General features: G+C 35.7%; 1 protein-coding gene across 13 annotated transcripts in view; it reads left to right on the top strand.

Moving 5' to 3' along the window:
* EML6 (EMAP like 6) overlaps positions 1-20,961 on the top strand; it is a 121,557-nt gene that overhangs the window by 37,777 nt on the left and 62,819 nt on the right. For 12 of the 13 annotated variants that reach the window (XR_006165037.1, XR_006165036.1, XR_006165039.1 and 9 more), the window contains exons 2-7: positions 709-868; positions 7,399-7,497; positions 9,586-9,654; positions 12,318-12,503; positions 14,394-14,529; positions 18,442-18,643. Coding sequence is in view for 8 of the 13 variants with exons in the window: in XM_042789658.1 (XP_042645592.1) it covers positions 709-868; positions 7,399-7,497; positions 9,586-9,654; positions 12,318-12,503; positions 14,394-14,529; positions 18,442-18,643 (852 nt within the window). In the remaining 5 variants the exon portion in view is untranslated. The remainder of the gene's footprint in view (positions 1-708; positions 869-7,398; positions 7,498-9,585; positions 9,655-12,317; positions 12,504-14,393; positions 14,530-18,441; positions 18,644-20,961) is intronic. The other variant, XM_042789660.1, reaches the window with a different exon arrangement.

Here is a 20,961-nt window from a genome sequence, read left to right as displayed (position 1 = left end):
GGCACCTTTCTTGGATTTAGGTAGTAGAAATACAGCTTCATGTGACAGTTTTTGTTCAAAGTACTGTCTCTAATTGGCTGTTAGAGAAAATGAGGTAAACTAATAAAGATACAGTAAATTATACCTCTCCTTAGGCATCAGTAACTAAAAGATCTTAAAATACGTGTCATTGATCTTCAAATACAGGAGAGATAATTCTCTGTCTCTTCTGAGGTTACTATCTTTAAACATGTAAAGATGAGAGGTTTTCTTACATGTATTTTTTATAGTCAAAATTGTCCATTTCAGTCACTGGTCTGTATTTCAGAATATTTGAGCTGATGTGTAAAAGAGGAATAAATTGTAGAAAATCATCTGCTGAATTTATAAAGCTATGAAAGACTCAGGTAAAAGCCTGTGTGATCAATCAGCTTATTAATCAAAAGTATTTAAAAATTCTCTTATTGTTTTCCTTAAATGTTCTAGTTAAAATATTGTTACATGATAAATTCTGTTCTGTACTAGCTATGCTGTTCTCAGTAAAGCATATTAATTTAAGTAAATAATGGAATAGACTGTGTTCTGAAGACAGTTGATATCATTCAAATAAATCAAAAGAAGCTGAGGTTTTCGAGGACTAAAAAGTTATTTCTTAATTAAATTTTTACATTTTATACTATTTTGCATATTCAGAAAGTGTATTATAACTTCAACTGTGTTCTATTTCAGCCTTGCAGTTCACCCGGATAAAACTTTAGTAGCTACAGGGCAGGTTGGGAAGGACCCTTACATTTGCATCTGGGATTCCTACCGTGTACAGACTGTGTCTGTTCTTAAGGATGCACATACACATGGAGTTGCCTGCTTAGCTTTTGATTCAGATGGCCAGGTTTGTATATCTTTTTTCTCCGTGTTTTGAATATAGTTTTATTTCTGGTTCTAGAAGATATGTACATTAAAGCGTTTTTTGTTTAGGTAGCTACATGGCTGAGGTACTGAAACTCCTTTTACAATCAAATTTTGAATTAATGGACTGCAAATACAGCTTTCAAAGCTGTTTTTGAGATGAAAATCACAACCTAGCATTCAAGTCAAGACATTGGGTGTTGGACAAATATCCATAGAAGAAATGGCCCTCTGTGGCTCAAATGTAATCGCTTTGCCACATACGTGTCACCTACTGTTCAAAGAGATCAGTTCCTGGCAATGTTCTCACAAACCTGCTGCTCTTTTGGCAGAGAAGCTCCAATAATCTCACTGCTAGGAGAGTCTCATTGGCTGGGGTGCACAGTCAACTTAATTGAATAACAAGGTTAGAACACAGAGTATGTGTCTTTGTATAATGTGATTAGATTATATAATATCTTGAGACAAAATTTAAAATATGATTTGGTGGTGGGCTATTCACAGCTAAACACACTGATTCTTAATTTATTATTTTTTTTTTCTCCCAGAAGCAAACTATTAAAAGCATTTAGTTGTAAATGTGGTAGGAGGAAAATAGATCTACAGTTCTCATAAACCTGAGAAATATTTCACATCTATAGTTTTATAAATACTTATGGAATTTTGTCATTATTGATACCCAGATCAGTTTTCTGGTGTAACACTGTGGTCATGCCTTATAACTGGTTACTAAAGTATTTTAAGGAATGCTTAGATTAGCTGATGCCTGGATTCTTGCACGGATCATTATTGGTTTTGCATTTTCTTGTGTACCTCAGAATTGTATCCCAATAGGGCAGACCTGCCCTTTGATGGTTTTCTTAAAATCATGTACTAGATGGTTAGCTGTCTGTTGAAGTGCTTTACTATCATATGCCTAGCTACTCTTCCACTGACCACACAGTGCTTTTATTACTCTTTCTGAGATCAGAACTGTCCATACAATGCATAAAATGTAGTCTCATGTGAAACAAAAGTACTTTTATTTGTTCATGATCTTGTGTATATTCAGTTTAATGATTGGTCTGAGATGAAGGGCACCAACATGAGTAATTGCCTTTAACATCTTTAAAAAGCAGTGGGTAACTTGAATTGCCAAACAGCACTATGGATTATATTTCCTCATCAAAAATTGGAACTAGCTTTCTATTTTTAGCCCAGTTTTCAACTGTCTTCCTCCAGTTTTCTTAAAGTAAAGCCATTTCCTCTGAAATCTCCTGTGCCAGTTCTAATTAAAGAAAAAAGTGTTCCTGGGAATCGTGGAATAAAAATCAGATGAGAAAACTCTCAAATCAACAGAAGATTTCTAATACTGTAGTATTTTTCAAGGTACGGTTCATTCAGAAATACCTGTTCCTATTTTTAAATCATTTTTAACTTCAGAAGACTGGTGGATAAACTTTAAAAAAACAAACAACGACAACAAAAAACCCAAACAAAACAAAAAACCACACATCTATTAAGCACCTAGTGGGAATAAAGGCTCAACAAAGAGCCCAATCAGTAGGAGTTAAAGGTGGAGGCTCTTCTGAAAATCCAGCTGAGTGCCTCGCTATAATTAAAAAATGAATTTACTGCTGTGTTTACCTTGCAGAACAGTAATGTTCTGTTTCTGGAAGTGCTGGAGAAGTTGCAGTTAATTCTGGAAATAAAAATTTGCACAGAACACTTTTATATCTGGAGAAAGACCAGTGCTGGAAAACATAAATATGGATAATGTATCTTGGCTTTTTGCTGCTCTTTCTGGCTTGCAAAAGAAGCTGCTGTGCTGAGCCAAAATTAAAGGGCATGGTAGAAAGACTGAGTATTTGGAATTCAGAGCTGCTAGCACTTCCAGTTTATTTAGTCAGCACACCCAAGGGAGCTGGCATCTTTGTGATAGGACAAAACAGACTTCGCATACATTGCTTGCACCTTTCCTCCCAATGCATACTTTTCATTCTTTTATATTGAAGGTCTATTAATATCCAGGAAAGATTTGTATTTTAGCCCCAAAACACAAATAAATTAAACAGCCATGTGAGGTACAGATGCAATAAGAAAGGTATTCTCTGGTCTGCTGTCAGCTGTCCACTTTCTAATTTAAAGTAGGCTGAGAAGAAGTCCAGATAATTCTGCCTCTCTACCTGAGCTGGATCCCCATAAAGTCAACTTGGCTTCCTCCTGCTCTGCTGCGCACAGCTGCTGGTTCCGAGGGTAGCTGCTTGTTGAGCGTTGCACAGCTCCTGTATGTGCATTTAGCACGGGTCTCAAAATAGTGATGCTGTGCATCTGTATTTTAGCCAAGCTAATTAGCTCTTCTTGTACCAGAAACTCTGGAGTGTCTGTTTCAGGCATTCTAATGAATTAGTTCTGAAATATTACTCCCTGCTGGACTTCAGCTGACACTGCATGGGGACAGCTTAGTTGTCTCTGCAGTGCTTCCCTGGCATAATTTGCCACAAACTGGGTAATGGAGAGTTAACAGCATTTGTTGTCTTTTGTAATATGTGGAGATCAATATGCAACCTAAATCAGGGTCTGACTTATGCTTCCTTTACAGTATGTACCTTCAGTGCAGCTTTAAATTTGGAGACAAATATATTCTGGGTAAATTTCCTGTTTTGTACAAGACCTGTAATTAATACAGTATTTTAAAAGTGCTGATGGGAGATTAATATCTTACAGAACTGTTACTATTTAAAAATGTGTTTTAGTTTTGGCTTTTCCTGTGTGACCAGGAGATGACATTTGGTGGGAGGGAAGCTGCGCTTGCTTCAAATGTTTAATGAAGAGCTGTCAGTTGGCCTGTAATTAAAAAAATGTCTCTTTGTTGAATCAGGAATTAATTGCAGTTTCTCCTTAAAAGGACTAACATCTACCCTTCACAGAATTACCTACAAAGCTGATGTCTTTTATACTGAAGTGTTTCACCGATTCTAAACAGTTCAATTTCTGTTCTATTTTAGATTAACCCTTTTTCTGTGCTTTCTAAAAATATTTTTTTTTTCAATGGAGGAGTGCACTGCCATAATACATACATAAATACATTTCTAAATTTGGCATAAAGGCAGCAGTAGGCTTCTTTAGCCAGATATTCTAAATCTATATAGACTTAAAAATAATTGTTTAATTATGTGCATAAATGACTTGGCTGATATTTTCTTCCGGTAGTTCTATGAATTCTCTGAAGACAATTCTGTTAAATTCTATTCCAGAAGGAGGACTATAAGTGTGTTTCAACCAGAAAGGAAATTCAGCATTTATCACTTTTCTGCCAGCAGGAGACCTTCCTCAGTAGACCTATGTTAAAATATAAGATACTTCTTCATTTCCTGTAGTACTTTTTTGCCCATCTGCCCCACTAATGGAAGTTTCCTGACTGGTAGTTACAGTTCAGGTCTGATGTTGTTCACATCATGAATCTAAAAGATACTGTAAGTACTGCCACGGTTTCCATGGTGAAGGGAAGATTATGAGAGAGGTGAGAACAAGTTGAAATTGGTGAAGGTTCCATGAAAAATATCTTGTGTGTTTTGATCAGTACATCTAAATCCCTGGGTAGGAGTAGATTGCTCAAGGGCAAAGAAAATTTATTTTTGCTGCAACAATAGTCCTTTCTCAAAATAAATATTTTTATGTTGATAATGGGGAGGAGCATATTCATTCTTTCCCATATTTGATTTTCTTTCTCCTTCATTACCATACACCTAATAATCAAGCATGTTGTCCTAGGTTAAATGCATATATTCTGTACACATCTGAGATGGAAAGAATTTGGAGTTCTATTGCTAGATGTGATAGAACCCCCAATTTTTTCCCTCTCTTCATCTAGATTTTAAAAGTCTCACATATGCAGAGTTGTCATGGTTTAACCCCAGCTGACAGATAAGCACCACACAGCCGCTCACTCAGTCCTCCCCCTGTTTCTGGTGGGTTGGGGAGGAGAATCAGAAAGGAAAAAAAAAAAAAAACCTCATGGGTTAAGAACAGCTTAATAATTTAAATATTTAATAAGAATAGTAATGAAAAGGAAGATAACAAAAAGAGAGTGAAATAAAACCCAAGAAAGATAAGTGATACCCAATGCAATTGGTCACCACCCTTTGACCAATGCTCAGTCTGTTCCTGAGCAGCAATCCACCCTTCCCAGCCAATTCTTCCCAGTTTATATACTGGCCCTGACGCCGTATGGTATGGAATCGTTTGGATCAGCTTTCCTGGCTGTGTCCCCTCCTGGCTTCTTGTGCCCCCTCAGCCTCTGCTGGTAGGGCAGCATGAAAAGCTGAAAAGTCCCTGGCTTAGTATAAAAACTACTTAACACGCTGATGTTTTTACTTGTTGCTATCAACCTTATTCTCACACTAAATCAAAAATACAGCACTGTACCAGGTACTAGAAAGAAAGTTAACTCTATCCCAGCTGAAACCAGGACGAGTCTTCAAACAGATTTTGATGTAATACATCCTAATCAAGTCTTCTGACTACTTGTTGTCTTGCAGTTTCCCGCAACAGATTCTCACAGTTTGGTTTAACAAGACCTTAGGTGTTTTTATTTCTGTGACAGACAATGTTAATGTAGACTCAAGTCAGAGGAACTTGTGGTATAAATCTGTAAATAGATGTTAGGTTTTTTGGGGGGGTTGTGTTTTGTTTTGTTTTCATTACTACCGTATTGCTTATTACACTTGCTGGTAGGATATTGGTTGGGTTATACATTATTCACTAGGCAGAGTTCAGGTATTGCATTAAGCATAATTCATGTTGTCAACTCCCATGAAACCAAAGTTTAAAAAGAGGTATTTCATTGCTCTAAAATAAAGGAACTGTACCTATTAAGAAGACAGTGAAGGGTGCGTGTGTACCTACTGCATTTAAATCAGAGACTTTTGATAGAGGATGTACACTATGATTTTATACTTGTAAATGACATGAAAGGGCATGGAGTACTTTGAATTATTTTGCTACTGAATGAAAACTGGAGCCTTCTTTCTATTTGTGATTAATGATTTCTTCTCTCAGTTGTACGGTAATTGATAGCCTTACTGCAATTAGTATCTCTTATTATAGCATTTTAGAGGAATCTCTGGTGATTACACTTGCTTTCTTTGTTGGCTCAGTCCTTTTGTATCATCATAGACACCTTTAAACAATTTGCGTATCGAAAAATTGTGGCAGATATTAGTGGATGTTTAGTTGAAGGAAATTCAGCTGAAGAGATTCGGTTTGCAAGTCATCTTCTTGAAGCAATTCTTTAAAGAAAGGGTCTAGTCAACGTAATCTCTGAAACATATGTTTGTTTGGACCAGATGGTTCATCTGCTGGTCTTTGATGCAAAAAGAAAGGTTTCATTTATTGCATGTTCTTGAAGTGCAGGCTTTCCTGTAACAGAGCAAAATGCTTAGGAGCTTCAGTTGGACTCTTAATCCCTAATGATAAAAAGTTACTAGACAGGACAATGAGAAGAACAAGGGACAGGCAGCATATGGCTATTCTTAAGAAGTCCCGTTACTGAGCTATAAGATTGTTTCCAATGAAAATAGTCTCTCATCTTCCCATGATGCAGGTTACTCAGGTATATTCCTTTTACCAATATATGTTGGACAGATCCATTATATATCATTATCCAATCTATTATATACTGTTGCAGTACATTTGGTACTAGCTTAGTCTTTGCATTGGTACAGATCACCACACCCAGTTCTACCATCTCAGGTCTGCAGTCAAAGATCTCTCACCTAATAAAAAGCTCTGAAGGCAATGGGAATCACCTCAAGTTGGAATAATTAGTGTGGTCACTGGAAGGGGAAAAACCTACAACCTCCACAATAACCGTTCATCTTCTGGATATGTTGCAAATGTGTGCAGTCTACCTTCTCCTTTCCAGATCTTTCCTTCCTTTTTTTTCTTTTTTTTTTTTTTTTTTCTTTTCTTGCATTATTGAGGTTTAAAAGTATTAAAATTATTAGTTATTGTAGTTGGTCATCAATTAATAATTTCAGTCAATTTGGTGATGAATAATTTTAGTTATTTTAATTAGTGATTTGATATACTAAGCTATGTAAAATGCAATTATTAAAAGTATATCCAATTCTGATTCTAAAGCTCAACAAAATGAGTATAATGAACAAAATTGTATTTGGAAATAGTGAGAGTTTTTATTTCCCATTCACTTTCATTATCAGGTTAATAAATCAAAATGCTAGCATGGTGTGCACCTGAAACAAGCATCTCAAATAGTTCATGGCAAGAGCTGTACTTGAGACATTGGTAACCTGAAATTAATAACCTGACTTCTTAGAAAAGATTAGATATGTCAGTGCTTTCTCCGGTGAGTAAATTATAAGTGTGAATATCTTGATGGTGCCTTTGCAGTGTAGTTCAAACACAAGGCACATGTGGGAGTAGCAATTTGTACGCATAATAATCTGAATTACAGTAAAGTGATTTTTGAGTTTATTTTCAGTTAACTGGATTACTGTTGTTTTTCCTTAGCGTTTAGCTTCAGTGGGACTCGATGCCAAAAATACAGTGTGTATTTGGGACTGGAAAAGAGGAAAACTACTGGCAACAGCTACAGGCCATTCAGACAGGGTAATTGTATGAAGCATTTTCACACCTCCCAGACAAAATTCAGTAAATGTTTTAAAAGTAACTTTGTTTATATTACATTAATGCAAAAATAATTTTGATTATTCTACCTGGCTCTTAAAATAGTGAACAAGGTATTTATTTCTTCTTATTATGCCAGACATAGCACAAAGCACTGTGTTAGTGAATGAGGGACATGATGGATTCTTGAGCTGACTGTCTAGTAAGCCTAGGGAGGAAATACTTCGTAGCTACACACTGATTAGGATGATTTATAACTCTTTACGTGAGGTATGAAATGCTAGCAAAGTGGACAAAGATCATGTTCTTCCTGAATATGTCAAGAAGACAGTTTATCCTGAGGGAAGGTTTGATTATCTCCCTTCTGGTTTTGTTTAAGACAGTTACCTGTACAAGAAACATAATTAAGATAAATATTCCTTTTCTATCTATTAACTTCACGTAAAGGATTGTAACTTCAGTGATGCGAGAACTGAACAGGTTTGAGTTTTTAATATTATTCAGGATTAGGAAATGTTTAAACAGGTTTAGCATGAGCAAAATACCTGCCCAACATATATAAGCACAAGGATGCATACATTAAAATAAATTCTGGACACAGTCTGACAACTCTTATCATATTATGATATTATAACATGTTAGAATGCTATAATATTGATTTGTTATAATGTTTTACTACACATGATGGAGTATTTATATATGCAAAGCAGCAGACTAAACCCTTCTGTACAGTTTGTGTGTACATACAGTCAATCTGCAACTTATGTGTCATCTGAATAAATCTGGTAGTTAATTTTTACTTACCATGTTCACAACACAACAGAATCTTAGTCCTTGAACTTCTCTTTCAGAATCAGTGAAGGTTTTGCTATTGACCTCAGTAGGTACAAGATCAGGTTCTGAATTAGCAGAAGACTCCAGGACAGGCAAGAAGTACTAAAATATTAGTCCCAGTACACATTCACAACCAGCAAAAGGAGATTTTGCACTGAAGAGGGAGTGGAAAGAATGCATATCTAATTAGGCCACAAATTCTGATGATTTAGTTTGCAGGAGTCATAAAACATTTCTGAAGGTGAAATGTCTTGTGTGTTCTAACAACATTTAAATAAAATAGTACTACAACTACTGTAAATCCTGATGTTTATAAAAAAGACAAATCTTCTGCAGTAATGTAATGCTTCCTCATGTGTAAGATGAATGATGGATGAGCTTAAGACAATATGTTCCTGTAAGCTGATGGAAATTCTCTTGTGATTTATATGTAACAGCTGAAGAGCTAAAAGCAGCAAAGAGTCTCACTGTATTTCTCTACAGACATACATTTCCTGAAGTAACTAATGATTGTGGTAACCTCCTTGGTTTTCAGCTTGGACATTGAAAAGCTGAATGCCAGAGGTATAAAGTCTAAAAATTACGTATTGCTGAAAATGACCCAAAATACAAACTTTTTGTACCTAAACTTCGTACAGTATTTTTCATTTGGTATAATCTCATAATCATAGAATACACTGTAAGTTTGTTCTGGTAAGGTAAATAGGATCTAATATTTATTTTTTTAATGCATACTGTTGTAAATGTAACATTATTGAAATGAAGAACTCTATTTTAACTCTGTAGATTATGTCAGATGGATGATATTCACCTGTTTTGTCACCAGGGTCTCTTAGTAATCAGGTTAAATTAGATACTATACCTTTCACCTGAAGTAATGAAGAAAGATAAATGTACCAATCTTTTATCCCTAAACTTGAGGAACATTAGCTTACACCACAATTCCCATTATATTTGAGACAGTAAATATTGTTTATTCAGTAATATCTTGGAGCTAGAATGGATTGGTAGTGTGAAGGCAGGAATGAGGTGTGTTGACAGAACTATCTGAGGAAGCCTGCATATTTGTCTTAATCTTTGTTTACAGAGAGTTTTTAATTTAACTAAATAGTGTTCTTTAATTTTTAGTAATATGTTGCAACAGAAATGATGCCTAAAAATTGGTAAAAGCAAACTGAGCCTAGATGCAATTACTGTATAATTTAAAATATATCAGCTTACCGTATTTCTTAACAGATATTCGATATTTCCTGGGATCAATATCAACCAAACAGAATTGTCAGCTGTGGAGTAAAACACATAAAGGTAAATAGCTTTTATTGCTTACTTGTTAAAAAGTAATTAAATGTCACAAAATAAATATATCCTGTTATGATGAGGGCTTTAAATATAAGAGAGCTTATATTTTCTTTCTTTACTCTGTGAACATTTTAGCAAAACTTTTTGTTTGAAGTCAGTTTAGACATTCAGCAGTGACTGAGGTGCAGATCCACTTAACAAGCAAGGCAGGAAGATCACTTGGTGTGGTTTTCATCATTATATGCTTGTAATTTTGGGGTTCTCTGCCCTCTTCTTTCCACCTAAATTGTCTCAAAATTGTCCTAGCCTTTAGTGATTTCTCTCATCAATCACGAAGCGTCACTGAACAGGTATAGGAGCAACTAAGTTGAAAGTATTAATTGAATGAACCACTATTTGGCCTATCATGGTAACAGCATTTGTAGGAATACCACAGGGAAGGTATGTAAGACCTGCAGAGATGAAGAGGTGAAAATTCTAGGGCTTCACGATTTACTCCCTCTAAGTCACCTTTTCTGGAGGTAATTTAAATATGAACCTGGATATATGCTGTAAGTTTAGGATAAAATATTATCATGCCTGTGAAAATCTTAGAAAGAAATCCTTCCATTTGCCAATATTCCCTGCAGGTTTCTGTTTTTCTCCTGTCTCATCAAAAGCATTCCTAACAGATGGCAATTATTTCACATGACTGGAGTGGGAAGTGTTTTAACTAGAAATTTAGGAAACCAGTTAATACCACTAGTTCTGGTTACTGAGAAGCTTGTGCCCTTAAAACCACCACTGTTTTCAACCTGTGGGTGGTTTTGGCAGCAGTGTTACCATCTGTTGTATTCTGCAAGCTGCTTTCCAAAACCTGTCTGTCTTTGGCACCTGTATTCTCTTTAAAATTGGCATAATTACCCTGAACATGCATAATACCAGGCAAGGTAAATACATATAGATATAGGCATGCCAAAAAAAAAAAAAAAGTGTGGAGGGGAAATGATTAGATATTCCCCTCCAGTGATGCTCAAACAGCAGTCTATATACTTGTCATTCATTATAAGGCTGTGGGTATGTGCTAATTACTTTAACTTGCAACAAAGGAAAAGAACAGCTCTAAAGTAATTATATCACTGTGAGAATTGGGACTAATACTTGGGAATAGTGCCATTTATTCCTTTAGCATTTCAGTTCTACTGGCTCATTTGACTGAGTGGATGTTAGGAGCTGTGGTAAAGCCTAGGAGCTAAGGCATCTCACACTGAGCTCAGGATCTTCCCTCCACCCATTTCCTAACACTACTACCTGCTCTCTTGCCCTTCTGCAGCTAGTCAGAAGTGAGGAGAGTGTATGTTTTACAGGGCAAATTCCCTGGGGGAAGTATTCTCACTGCCTTCCCATAAATTGGCTTATATTCAGAGACAAAGAAAAAATTTAGTTGAATTAGAAATAGAGAAGGATCTGAAATAATTCTTGATCCAAGGATTTTTTGGAGTTCAGCTCTATAGGAATTTTATAGGAGTAAGTACAAAGAGAAAGACCTAAAATTCTGACTTACAGCCATGACAAGATGTAGGCATATAAAGTGGGAATGAGGTAGACATTACACATCTATGTCAGACACTTCAATATTCCTGTTCAATCTCTGAAGGTATCTCTCCAGCGTGCAATGGACTGCAGAGCATAGATGCTTCAACTAGTAAAGACCTGAGCTGGCAAGTCCATTCAGGACTGCGCTACACCACATAGACTTACTGTTCTGGTTATGCATGTGTCCAGAACATCCTAGTGCTGGCAGGCCTGGATACTTCAGCACTTCTCTTACAGATCTAATTGAAATTCTCTTTACTCTGCCTTCCCTGGAAAGTCTGATCCTTAAGGGGGGGAGCTGAGTGCGAAATTATTTAAAAAAAAAAAAAAAAAAAGCACGCTGAACTGATTAAAAAAGAAATAATACGATTTTTCTAGCCCACCACTAAAGACACCTTTCTAAAACAAACTTTGTGTTCCCTTGACTTTCTCTTCCCAGTCAGTCTTATATTATTTTTTGCAGAATGTTACTGTGTCTGTGTAGAAGTCCAGAAAGTCACCATTCTACACTTAGAGAACCTATTACTCTCATAATCAGAATGAGTTGTTTCATGTACAAGCATATGCAGTCTCCATCCAAGAGAGAGTTTCTCAGTAAATGTAACTATATTAGAAAGATGTATCTCTTTCAGTGCACTGGAAAAGTGCAGAAATATCTACTTCAGGCATGTAAGTTCTTTATCGTATTTTATTACTTTACAACTGTAGCTGTATTTTAAGTTTTTCAGACAAGAAATGGGACATTCCTGGCCTTAAAAGCTATGCATTCATATTGACAGGTACCACCCAGCAGAACATGATAAAAGATAGTGAGATGAGAAGGGGTAGTGTAGCAATAGTGAATCAGAATTGTGCCTCACTTTCTCAAACAGTTTTATCATTTTGTTTTGTTCTTAGACTTACTTCATTTGCCTGAGTGTTTCCTTGGTAAGTGGGTAGTTCTTGGAGTAATGGGCATTCTGATAGGGCTACAGGAGTCATTTAAGTGTCTGTCCCGACACTGTTCTGTAAGGAGGTACATCTGTGAGATCTGCACACTAATATGAAACACTTTTAATAATACCATTTTTAATAATAACATATTTACATTTCAGTTTTGGACATTGTGTGGAAATGCACTGACAGCAAAGAGAGGAATATTTGGTAAAACAGGAGATCTCCAAACCATCCTTTGTTTAGCATGTGCAAAAGAAGATATCACGTATTCTGGTGCTTTAAATGGCGACATCTATGTCTGGAAAGGCCTAAACTTAGTCCGCACAATTCAAGGAGCACATAGTGTAAGTTGTGTTTTTAATTGCAATTTCTGAAATGAACTGTTCATTGAATTGAAAAACTTCTTGAAGACTTGTCTACAAAAACTTTCTTCTGTTTCAGGTCAGAAGAATGCTTAAGACTGTTCATCAATTAAGATCTTATATGTAATCTTATATTTTGTTTACGTGTTGTCAACAGATGCTAGCTGCTGAACAGAACTGACAGAACTGCTGATATTTATAGCATTGATTTAACCAAGCAGACTAAACCTAAAGTGAAGTTTCTAAATGTAAAGTTTCACAGATTGAATAGCTTCAGTTATGTTCAGTTTACTTAAAAATAGTTGGTAACCAAATGATCTTATTTAAAATAGAAATTTAGCAGTAAAATTCCCAGCACTGAAGACTGATTGTTCATGAAAGCTTAAATGTGGAGGAAACCTGTTTAATCTGTGAATTGCATTCTGACTCTATTCCAAGGACATCTTACTCCAATTGGCTTCATAACAACAACCCCTAATTTGGAGCACCTATAATTACAGAGAGAAAGGGGAATGTATAGAATTGTGTTAGATTTCTAACCACTCTAATATAATAAATTTACATCTCTCTTGTTGCTGCAATTTAGGCACAGTAAGATTTTCATGTCATGTTGGAAATGTATTTGAGAACTATTCCTGTTTTGAATATGACTGTGGCTAATGACATTCTAGCATGGGTTTTTTGGATGAAAGGAAACAAGAACATTTTCCTTAGAGTGATACGAAATCTAGCAATTGCCACTGTATTTTTCTTCTAGAACCTTTCTGGAAAGAGTGCTGCAAAACTAACAGTTTTTTTCTGACCTCCCAAAATTAGTTACGTTGGCAGTGCATTAAGATTTATAGTATCTCTTCTAAGTGTGCAGTAGAGTAATTGTTATTTGTAGAAGTATTCCCTAATTTATGAAAGCAGTCAGACTGGTCAGTGGGACAACTTACCTGCAGAACTACTGTGTAATTGCCAGGTTGTGGTTATGTGCGACTATGGTAACATGGGAATATCTTTGGCAAACAATAAACCCTTGTAGTGTATTCTCAGAATTTTTTTTAGATTGATTAGAATGATTAAATACAATGTCTTTTTATATAATGTGTTCCATTTCATCCTTATAAATTGTGGGGTTTGACATGGCTAATATGCATTCTCTTGCCCAATTTCTAATCTCTGTAATTAATTATTAGAAATATTAATTTATTAAGATATTGAACAAGGCCACTTTGAAAACAGAGGTCTTCTCTTTGTTGTGTTAATTTCCATGCAGTTCAACTTGTCTCTTAACTGAGAGGTTTTCCTAATAAAATACTGAATCAGCAGGCATTCCATGAGATATTCCATTGTAGTACAGCCCAGTCATCAATAATGAGGCATTTTCAAAAATGAAGAAGAGATTCAAACTGTAATAGAATCTTGTTGTTCAACAAAGAGAATGAATTGACACTCTTTCAGTTCCTGTCAGATGCCAAATGATGTCTGAACTGAATTAATGAAAGAATGTCTCAGTCGTCTCCACACCTGTAAGAATATTTGTGTTGCTTGTTTGCTTGTTTTTGTTTATTCTGGGCAACTATTTATTTTAAGTGTTCCATTATTTATTTAATAGTCCTTGTAATAATATTAACTAATCTAAATGTAAAGGTCTGCAAATAGGCTATATCACTGCTATTTGTACAAAAATTTCTACATAAATCCCTAAAGTAAGAGCACTTGAAATAAAAGTATCCCCCTGTGTTTGCTGGTTTGCTTTCTGGATGGACAGCATTTTACTACCTAGCAGTTTCTAGCCTTTAATAAGAGTGTGTTCAAAAATATTTGCTTTGTGTGTTTAAATCGATTGTAAAGAACTTTAAAACTTGTTATACCATTGATTAACAGGCTGGAATTTTTAGTATGTATGCTTGTGAGGAAGGTTTTGCCACTGGAGGGAGAGATGGTTGCATTCGGTTATGGGACACTGATTTCAAACCAATTACTAAAATTGATCTCAGGGAGACTGAACAAGGATACAAAGGTAATGAGATATTACTTAAATGGTTTTTCACACCTCTAGATAATGGACTATGACACAATTTAATTTGAAGCATAGATGTCTTTGTGTACTGCTGATTTTTTTTACTTAATGACTGTATTGACTTTTGAGATTTGTATTCCTGTTTTTCTCTGACAATGATGTAGCTTGAAGAGTCTTCCATGTTTCATAGTATAAACAGAGGTATGCTTATAGTTGCAGCTCCCCACCATGCAAAGACAAGAGGATAAGTAAAAACTAATTAAATGCAAAAAGATAGGAGAAATAAGTTAGTCTTTAGCTTAATTTAATTGCAATTCATTTAATTAATTAACAAATATTTCTGGAACCCAAAGATGCTGAGTGTCTCAGCACTCTGTTAGGTTAATTTAGAATGATAGCACTCGGCATATTTAATAGAGAATGTCATTAAATTCTTGATTATCGTATTTGTTGAGTCTGATCATGTTTCCTATGAGCTTAGTCATCACTTTATGACTGGACTCTTAGAGCGTTTATAATCTCAATAGATCATAATGCATGCTTTACCAAGATTTTATTCTTCTGGAAATTCTGCACATCCATTTGGATTGAGAGTATAGCAATCTGCTGGTTTGAAGTAGGCTTTATACACTTTTGGCAGCCAACTTTGTAATGGTTGATGTTAATTTCCTCTGCTGCTTAGGGTATGCTTTTAGACCTAATTTTCATATTAAAATTACCATTAAAATAGTCAAGAGGCCATTAAGAAGGATAAAGTTTTCTTTGAGTTATGAATATTTTAGCCTGTGATCTAGTAACAAGTTCATTCTGTTTATTTTTCCTCTTACTTAAACCAGATGAGCTGATGATTCTCATACTTGTAAAATGCGTAGGTTTGCAATAGCTAGGCTCATCCAGCACGCAAACTGCCAACAGCCTTAGATGAACGCTGCTCCACCAGTTTGTCTTACTGTAGTGTAAACTCATGGAATTTAGCCCTCAAAAAAGTTGTCTAAGACACCCAACCAGTAGGCCCTTTGCTTCGTAGTTCTGGCTTTATGTAATGTTTTGCAGCCAGAATCATAATGTTTAACATTTATTTCTAGAAAACAATAGTAGTACCTTATGACCATTTACAGCAGTTTTGATCAATTTAGAAATACTTTCTAAAAATTATGCAGATATAAGCCTCTACATGTGGGTTAGACAGATTCATTCTGGCTAACACCAGTCTTGCAGGCAGTCCGTTCCTAATAAAAGTCAGAATAACATATATGAAAGGTTAACACAGAGAGCGCCGTGGTCACACATGAAACATGCATCTTCAACCTCCTTAGTTTTTTGTGAAATGATTCAGGGAGGGAGCTTTGTTACACGCATTTGTGAGACCAAAGTAGAAGCCATTTTTTTTGCTCTTACTACTGTCTGGGATGCGTCCACATTCCGTGCAAAACAGACATTAGCTGACTTGAGTTACTTTTTAATTGACTGCAGTTATCTTCTGTGGCAAATTATTGCTTCAAAATTATAATTTAGATTACAGAGCTGTAATGTATTCATAAAGGTGTTTTTTTTTTTTCTAGCACATTGTCTGCAGAAAGCACCTAGCTATCCTTGTACAGGTTGCCTAGGAAGTTTTTTATCTTGTTGGAAGTTAAATCAAGGAAGGGCTTATTGAAGGTGAATTCTCATTAGACATGCTATGGAGTGATTCTAACTTGATGCCATTATTTCTACCATCTCCTAAATGCTACAGGATACAGAATATATAGATGAGAGCAGCTGAGTAGAACCAGGCACTGTAACAACAGCTATATGGGCTGAAAGACAGTCAGTAGAGGTTTTTGCTATCTTCTTAATTGACAAAAGTAGTAAGAAATTTAATTTGCAGAAAGCAAATTGAGTTACCATTTAGTTATATATGTAGATGTTAACAAAACGAAACTTTTAAAAATTGATTTCTAAAAACTAAAACTAGAACGCTGTCCAAATCTTGTCTTAAAAGCATTTAAATCCTTCAGGTTTAGGTATGTTTGTCAAAATAAAAACATCGCCTATTTTAATGGCAAGAAACAGATTTATCAAAATTTTATCAAAGCTTAGTCAAAGATGGTATGCCCGTGAGCACAATCATTGAGATTAAGTAAAAAGACATCACGATGTATCTGTGAAAACTGCAGTTGGACTGCTGATCTGACTACAACTGTAAAAAATTAGGACCTTGGGGATGACTGCAGGTCATAAAATCCAAGCGTGCCCTTATACCCTGTCACCATCATTTAAAAAAATTTATATCTTTTTCCTGTTTCAAGGGTTTTCTCTCTCTGTGTTCTTTCAATCTTGCCTGCGATGTTCCTGTTAGGTGTCTGTCATCTTCTGCTGTTCCTGTCTCCATATGTCATCCACTGATGGTCACTTCCATTTAGTGCTTGCTGCTAACAGACTCTGGAAATTTTGTTTCATTTTCAGTGATGTCCATGGTACTGATTATTTCAAGCAGGTATTTAACTTCAAGCAATGATGGTAGCCATAATGGTTTACCTGTGACCTTCTGTCTCTCCTTTCCAATTACTTTTTTCCAAAGCAGTTTGCACAGGCATCAGCTTTCAAACTTAAAATGTCTTTCAAGAGTGCCAGGAAGACTTCCCCCCCCCGACCATATATATACTCATTCATTGGTTATCCCATACTAAAGACTACTAAACACTTTTTAAATGAAAAACGTCACCTGATCACTGGCCTGGCTTTTATATTTAAATATGCGTGTCTATTAGTAAAAAGATCCAATAATAGATAATCTTTATGTGCAATACATCACAGAATTCATTACCTTTCCCACGTCAAAAGATGTCTTTTGTATTCTAAAACTTAATACCCATTTTCCACTTAACATCTGAACTTCATTCCTTGTGTGGCCTTTGGTGTGTATCAAGAAAAAGATGTAAGTCATAACTTCAGTATAAATTTAACTAAGTCACAAAATAACATAATCAAAATTAAAAGGTACTGGAAGTGGACAACACAATAAATGAAGATTTTTGCCCTTCTCAAGAGATGTCACAAAATGCCTACAATATATTTTATTTATGTGACCAGTAGTTAATTGCACTGTGTATTTGGTTCCAAAAGATGTTAAAATGATGATGTCATTGACCTTGACTACATGACAAGTGAATTCTTTATCTATTCACGTCTCGCAGCATCTAGAACTGTTATTCAAACTTCACTTTTCATATACTGGAACAGAAAACACAAATTCTGCAAGCAGTCAACTGGAGAATGCTAGCAAATTGCTCAGACTGCTAAGAGGGTATTTTTAAGCTTTTGCTTAGTAAAATTCCAGCTGCAAAGTTAGGATTGGATTTGTGGAATAAGATCGAGCTCTCTGAAAGTTTTGCAAAGCAAGATTTTGTCAGTTTGGGGTTTGTTTTGTTGTTTTTTTGTAATAATCAGTTGGGACTAAAGTGGAGAAGTGTGATAACATGGGCACAAACTATTTAAATTCACCATTAAAATTCTATTCAACACTTTATTTGAATGTGCAAAAGAGTAAAGTACTGAAAAAAGGAATAAAACCAGCTTTAATCACAGGAGCCTTGCCTAATCTAAAATTTAGATCTTTAAATCATAAGAAAGTGAATTGTTTTTTAAAGTAAATTCCCAAGGTGTACACAAAGCTTGATCCCTTACGAAACTGGCAGCAGAAATGTTAGAGACTCAACATTTTCCCAGGGTTGAGCCTTCTCTTTTTCTGTCAAATGGGGGATAATTAACAGGAGTGGTTTGAGATTTTCATCAGCTGTGATGTATTATAAGACTTATAATAAGTGTCAAAACATAACAGTTGTAAAATAACTCTTGAAGTCTTAATGATCTTCACTGTACTATCACTTTGTCTTGTCATTAATCTCAGATTATTCTGTCCTCTGTCAGGTTTGTCCATCCGAAGCGTGTGTTGGAAAGCAGACAGACTTTTAGCAGGGACACAGGACAGTGAAATATTTGAGGTGCTAGTAAGAGAGAGAGATAAACCCATGCTGATTATGCAGGGTCATTGTGAAGGGGAGCTCTGGGCCCTGGCGGTCCATCCAAAGAAGCCTTTAGCAGTCACTGGCAGTGATGATCGATCTGTACGGTAAGACTAGATCTTATTTATTTTTTATCTATTCATTTATGTACACATGAATTTGTAACTTAATTGCTTTCTGGCCTTATGTTAAGACTCCATTAAGACAACATTTGTTATTTCCATGTTTTTCTTAGCAGCTTTGCTTTTTCCCTTCAGCCCTCATATTTGGGCTCCACACATCATGTAAAAGTAATCAGAATTTCTGTTCAAAACATGCTGGATTTATATACTCTGCTTTTAAGTATTAATTCATTACTGTTCTGAACAGCAGGTATAGGTATTTAAATGAAGAATGGTCACCTCATACTTCACTTCTGTTAATATGCAACAAACACAAAACATAAATACCTTCTACCAGTGTTTCACACAGCAGGTGTCTGCCTCAGCCTTGGGTGTTTAGAAAATCTGATCTAAAACCAATTCGGTTAAAATGCCAGAAAGTAAGATTAGTGAAAATGCACTGGTGTACCCCAATGAAAAGGATATTTCAGATGTTTGGTTGTAGCACTTGTGCCTCAAGGCTTTGTAGCAGAGATTTGAAATGTTTTACACCTATTGGTGGAAATTTTCACAAAGTCAAGGATGTTCCTTTTCCTGTACCCATTAAAATTTGGTAAATTGATAAGCCTCTGAAAAAAACTAAGCATTTTTGATATTCTTACTAAGATTTTACTGTAAAGTTTAGAGGTTAAGCTAAGATTCTCTCTCTAGTGGATGTACTCCCATACCCACGCAGCTGTTGTGTGTCATCTCAACAGGGTATGGACGCTGCCCATTGTGACTAATTATTTACCTGTAATTAAAGAGATTGAGATTTTTCATGACTGCCAAAGCTATCCATGGGGACTGGAGAGATTTTTGGGAGACCCGGCTTTATTATGACAATCCCTGAGTCTTTCTTCAAATTGTGGTTCTGCCCTTGCCCTGAAGCCCTGCCCCTTGCAGCACAGCACGTGCAGTGGGGTTCACAACAGCTTGGTTTCCCAAGCTCTCATTCCCTTGATGTACTCCTTAGCAGTTTCTCCTGACCCTAGTATCCTAGTTTCTAACCCCTCCATGAGGTTTTTCTCCAACCCTATGCCAGATGGATGATACTGCTTTTCATCTTATATAAATAATTTGATTGCATAATTTCACATCAAACCCAGGCACTTGCCAAACAGTTTATCAGATTTTGTGGACTCTACTAGTCAACTTATTTCAGAAACATACATGTGGATTCTACAATTTGGCCATATTTCAATGGGAAGAAACAGTCTTCTACCATATATATGGGTTCTAATTTATGCTCCTTCAGATTCCACATTATGATTCACCTCTGCCTTGAAGCTTGCTGGTCAGTTGGAAATTCTTTTTCCCTTTCCTTTCTGTCTCTTTACTTGTACTGGTTTCCTACTCCTGCCATCCCTCATCTCTTTCTAACAGCAATTAAAATCCACAGTGTGAAACTAACAAAACTGCCGGTTGTTCACTACAGCCACGTTATCTCCCAGTTCCCTACACATTAGTATTACTTCTTCCAGTTTATAAAAATGCATGAATAGTCTCTTCTTCTTGGGTTTGTCTGCACAGTTTAATAGAGGCACAAATTCACACTGCCTGCATTCTAGTAGGATGCAAGCCAGTTCTGAAACAAGGGCTGCAAAGCTGGGATTAGCATTGTACTGCCCTCAGGCTAATTAGCCATGCTAAGACTTTGGATTTATTGTCTTGAACTCATCTTCTGGTTAGCATGGTAATTCAGCTCTGGCTTGAAGATGGATAATGTACTGCTGACTCAGTCTGCTTGAACAAACTCGTGCCCTTCTAGGAAAGACTGTGCAAGCATGCTCTTTGTGCACATAAAGTCTTAATTAGTGTGCTCTTATGGTTATTATCATTGTTATAGTTGTTATTATTATATTACTGATGCCTTTTTACATTGCTATTCTATAAAATGTGTGCTTGTTAACATTGCAGGTATTTTACTGTACTACGTCATACATCCATTTAGCTGTTTAGGCACTAGAGAATGTGGGATTTGAATTCTAGTTCAGACAGTGGTTTATTTTAGATACTGTGGCTTCATGTGAGGAATTCCAGTAAAAAATATAAATGTTTTCAATAAGGTAAAAAAGTACGCAAAAACTTTCTTACAATTTTTTTTTCCAATAATAACATTGTGTTGACAAGAGTGTTTCTACATTGCTGTTCATTATGTAATTTTTCTTATAATTTGGTTATCACATTACTTTGAAAAGAGTGGCTATATAATATCTAAATTGTTTCACAAATAAAAGTATTTAGTGGGCTAGATTATATTCTGATGTCTAAAAGAGAAGGAC

This window comes from Tyto alba, unplaced genomic scaffold, assembly GCF_018691265.1.
Source record: "Tyto alba isolate M040663 unplaced genomic scaffold, T.alba_DEE_v4.0 Super-Scaffold_16, whole genome shotgun sequence".
NCBI lineage: Eukaryota > Metazoa > Chordata > Aves > Strigiformes > Tytonidae > Tyto > Tyto alba.
The sequence above is the reverse complement of the archived record's forward strand: the minus strand, read 5'-3'. Positions and strand labels throughout refer to the sequence as shown.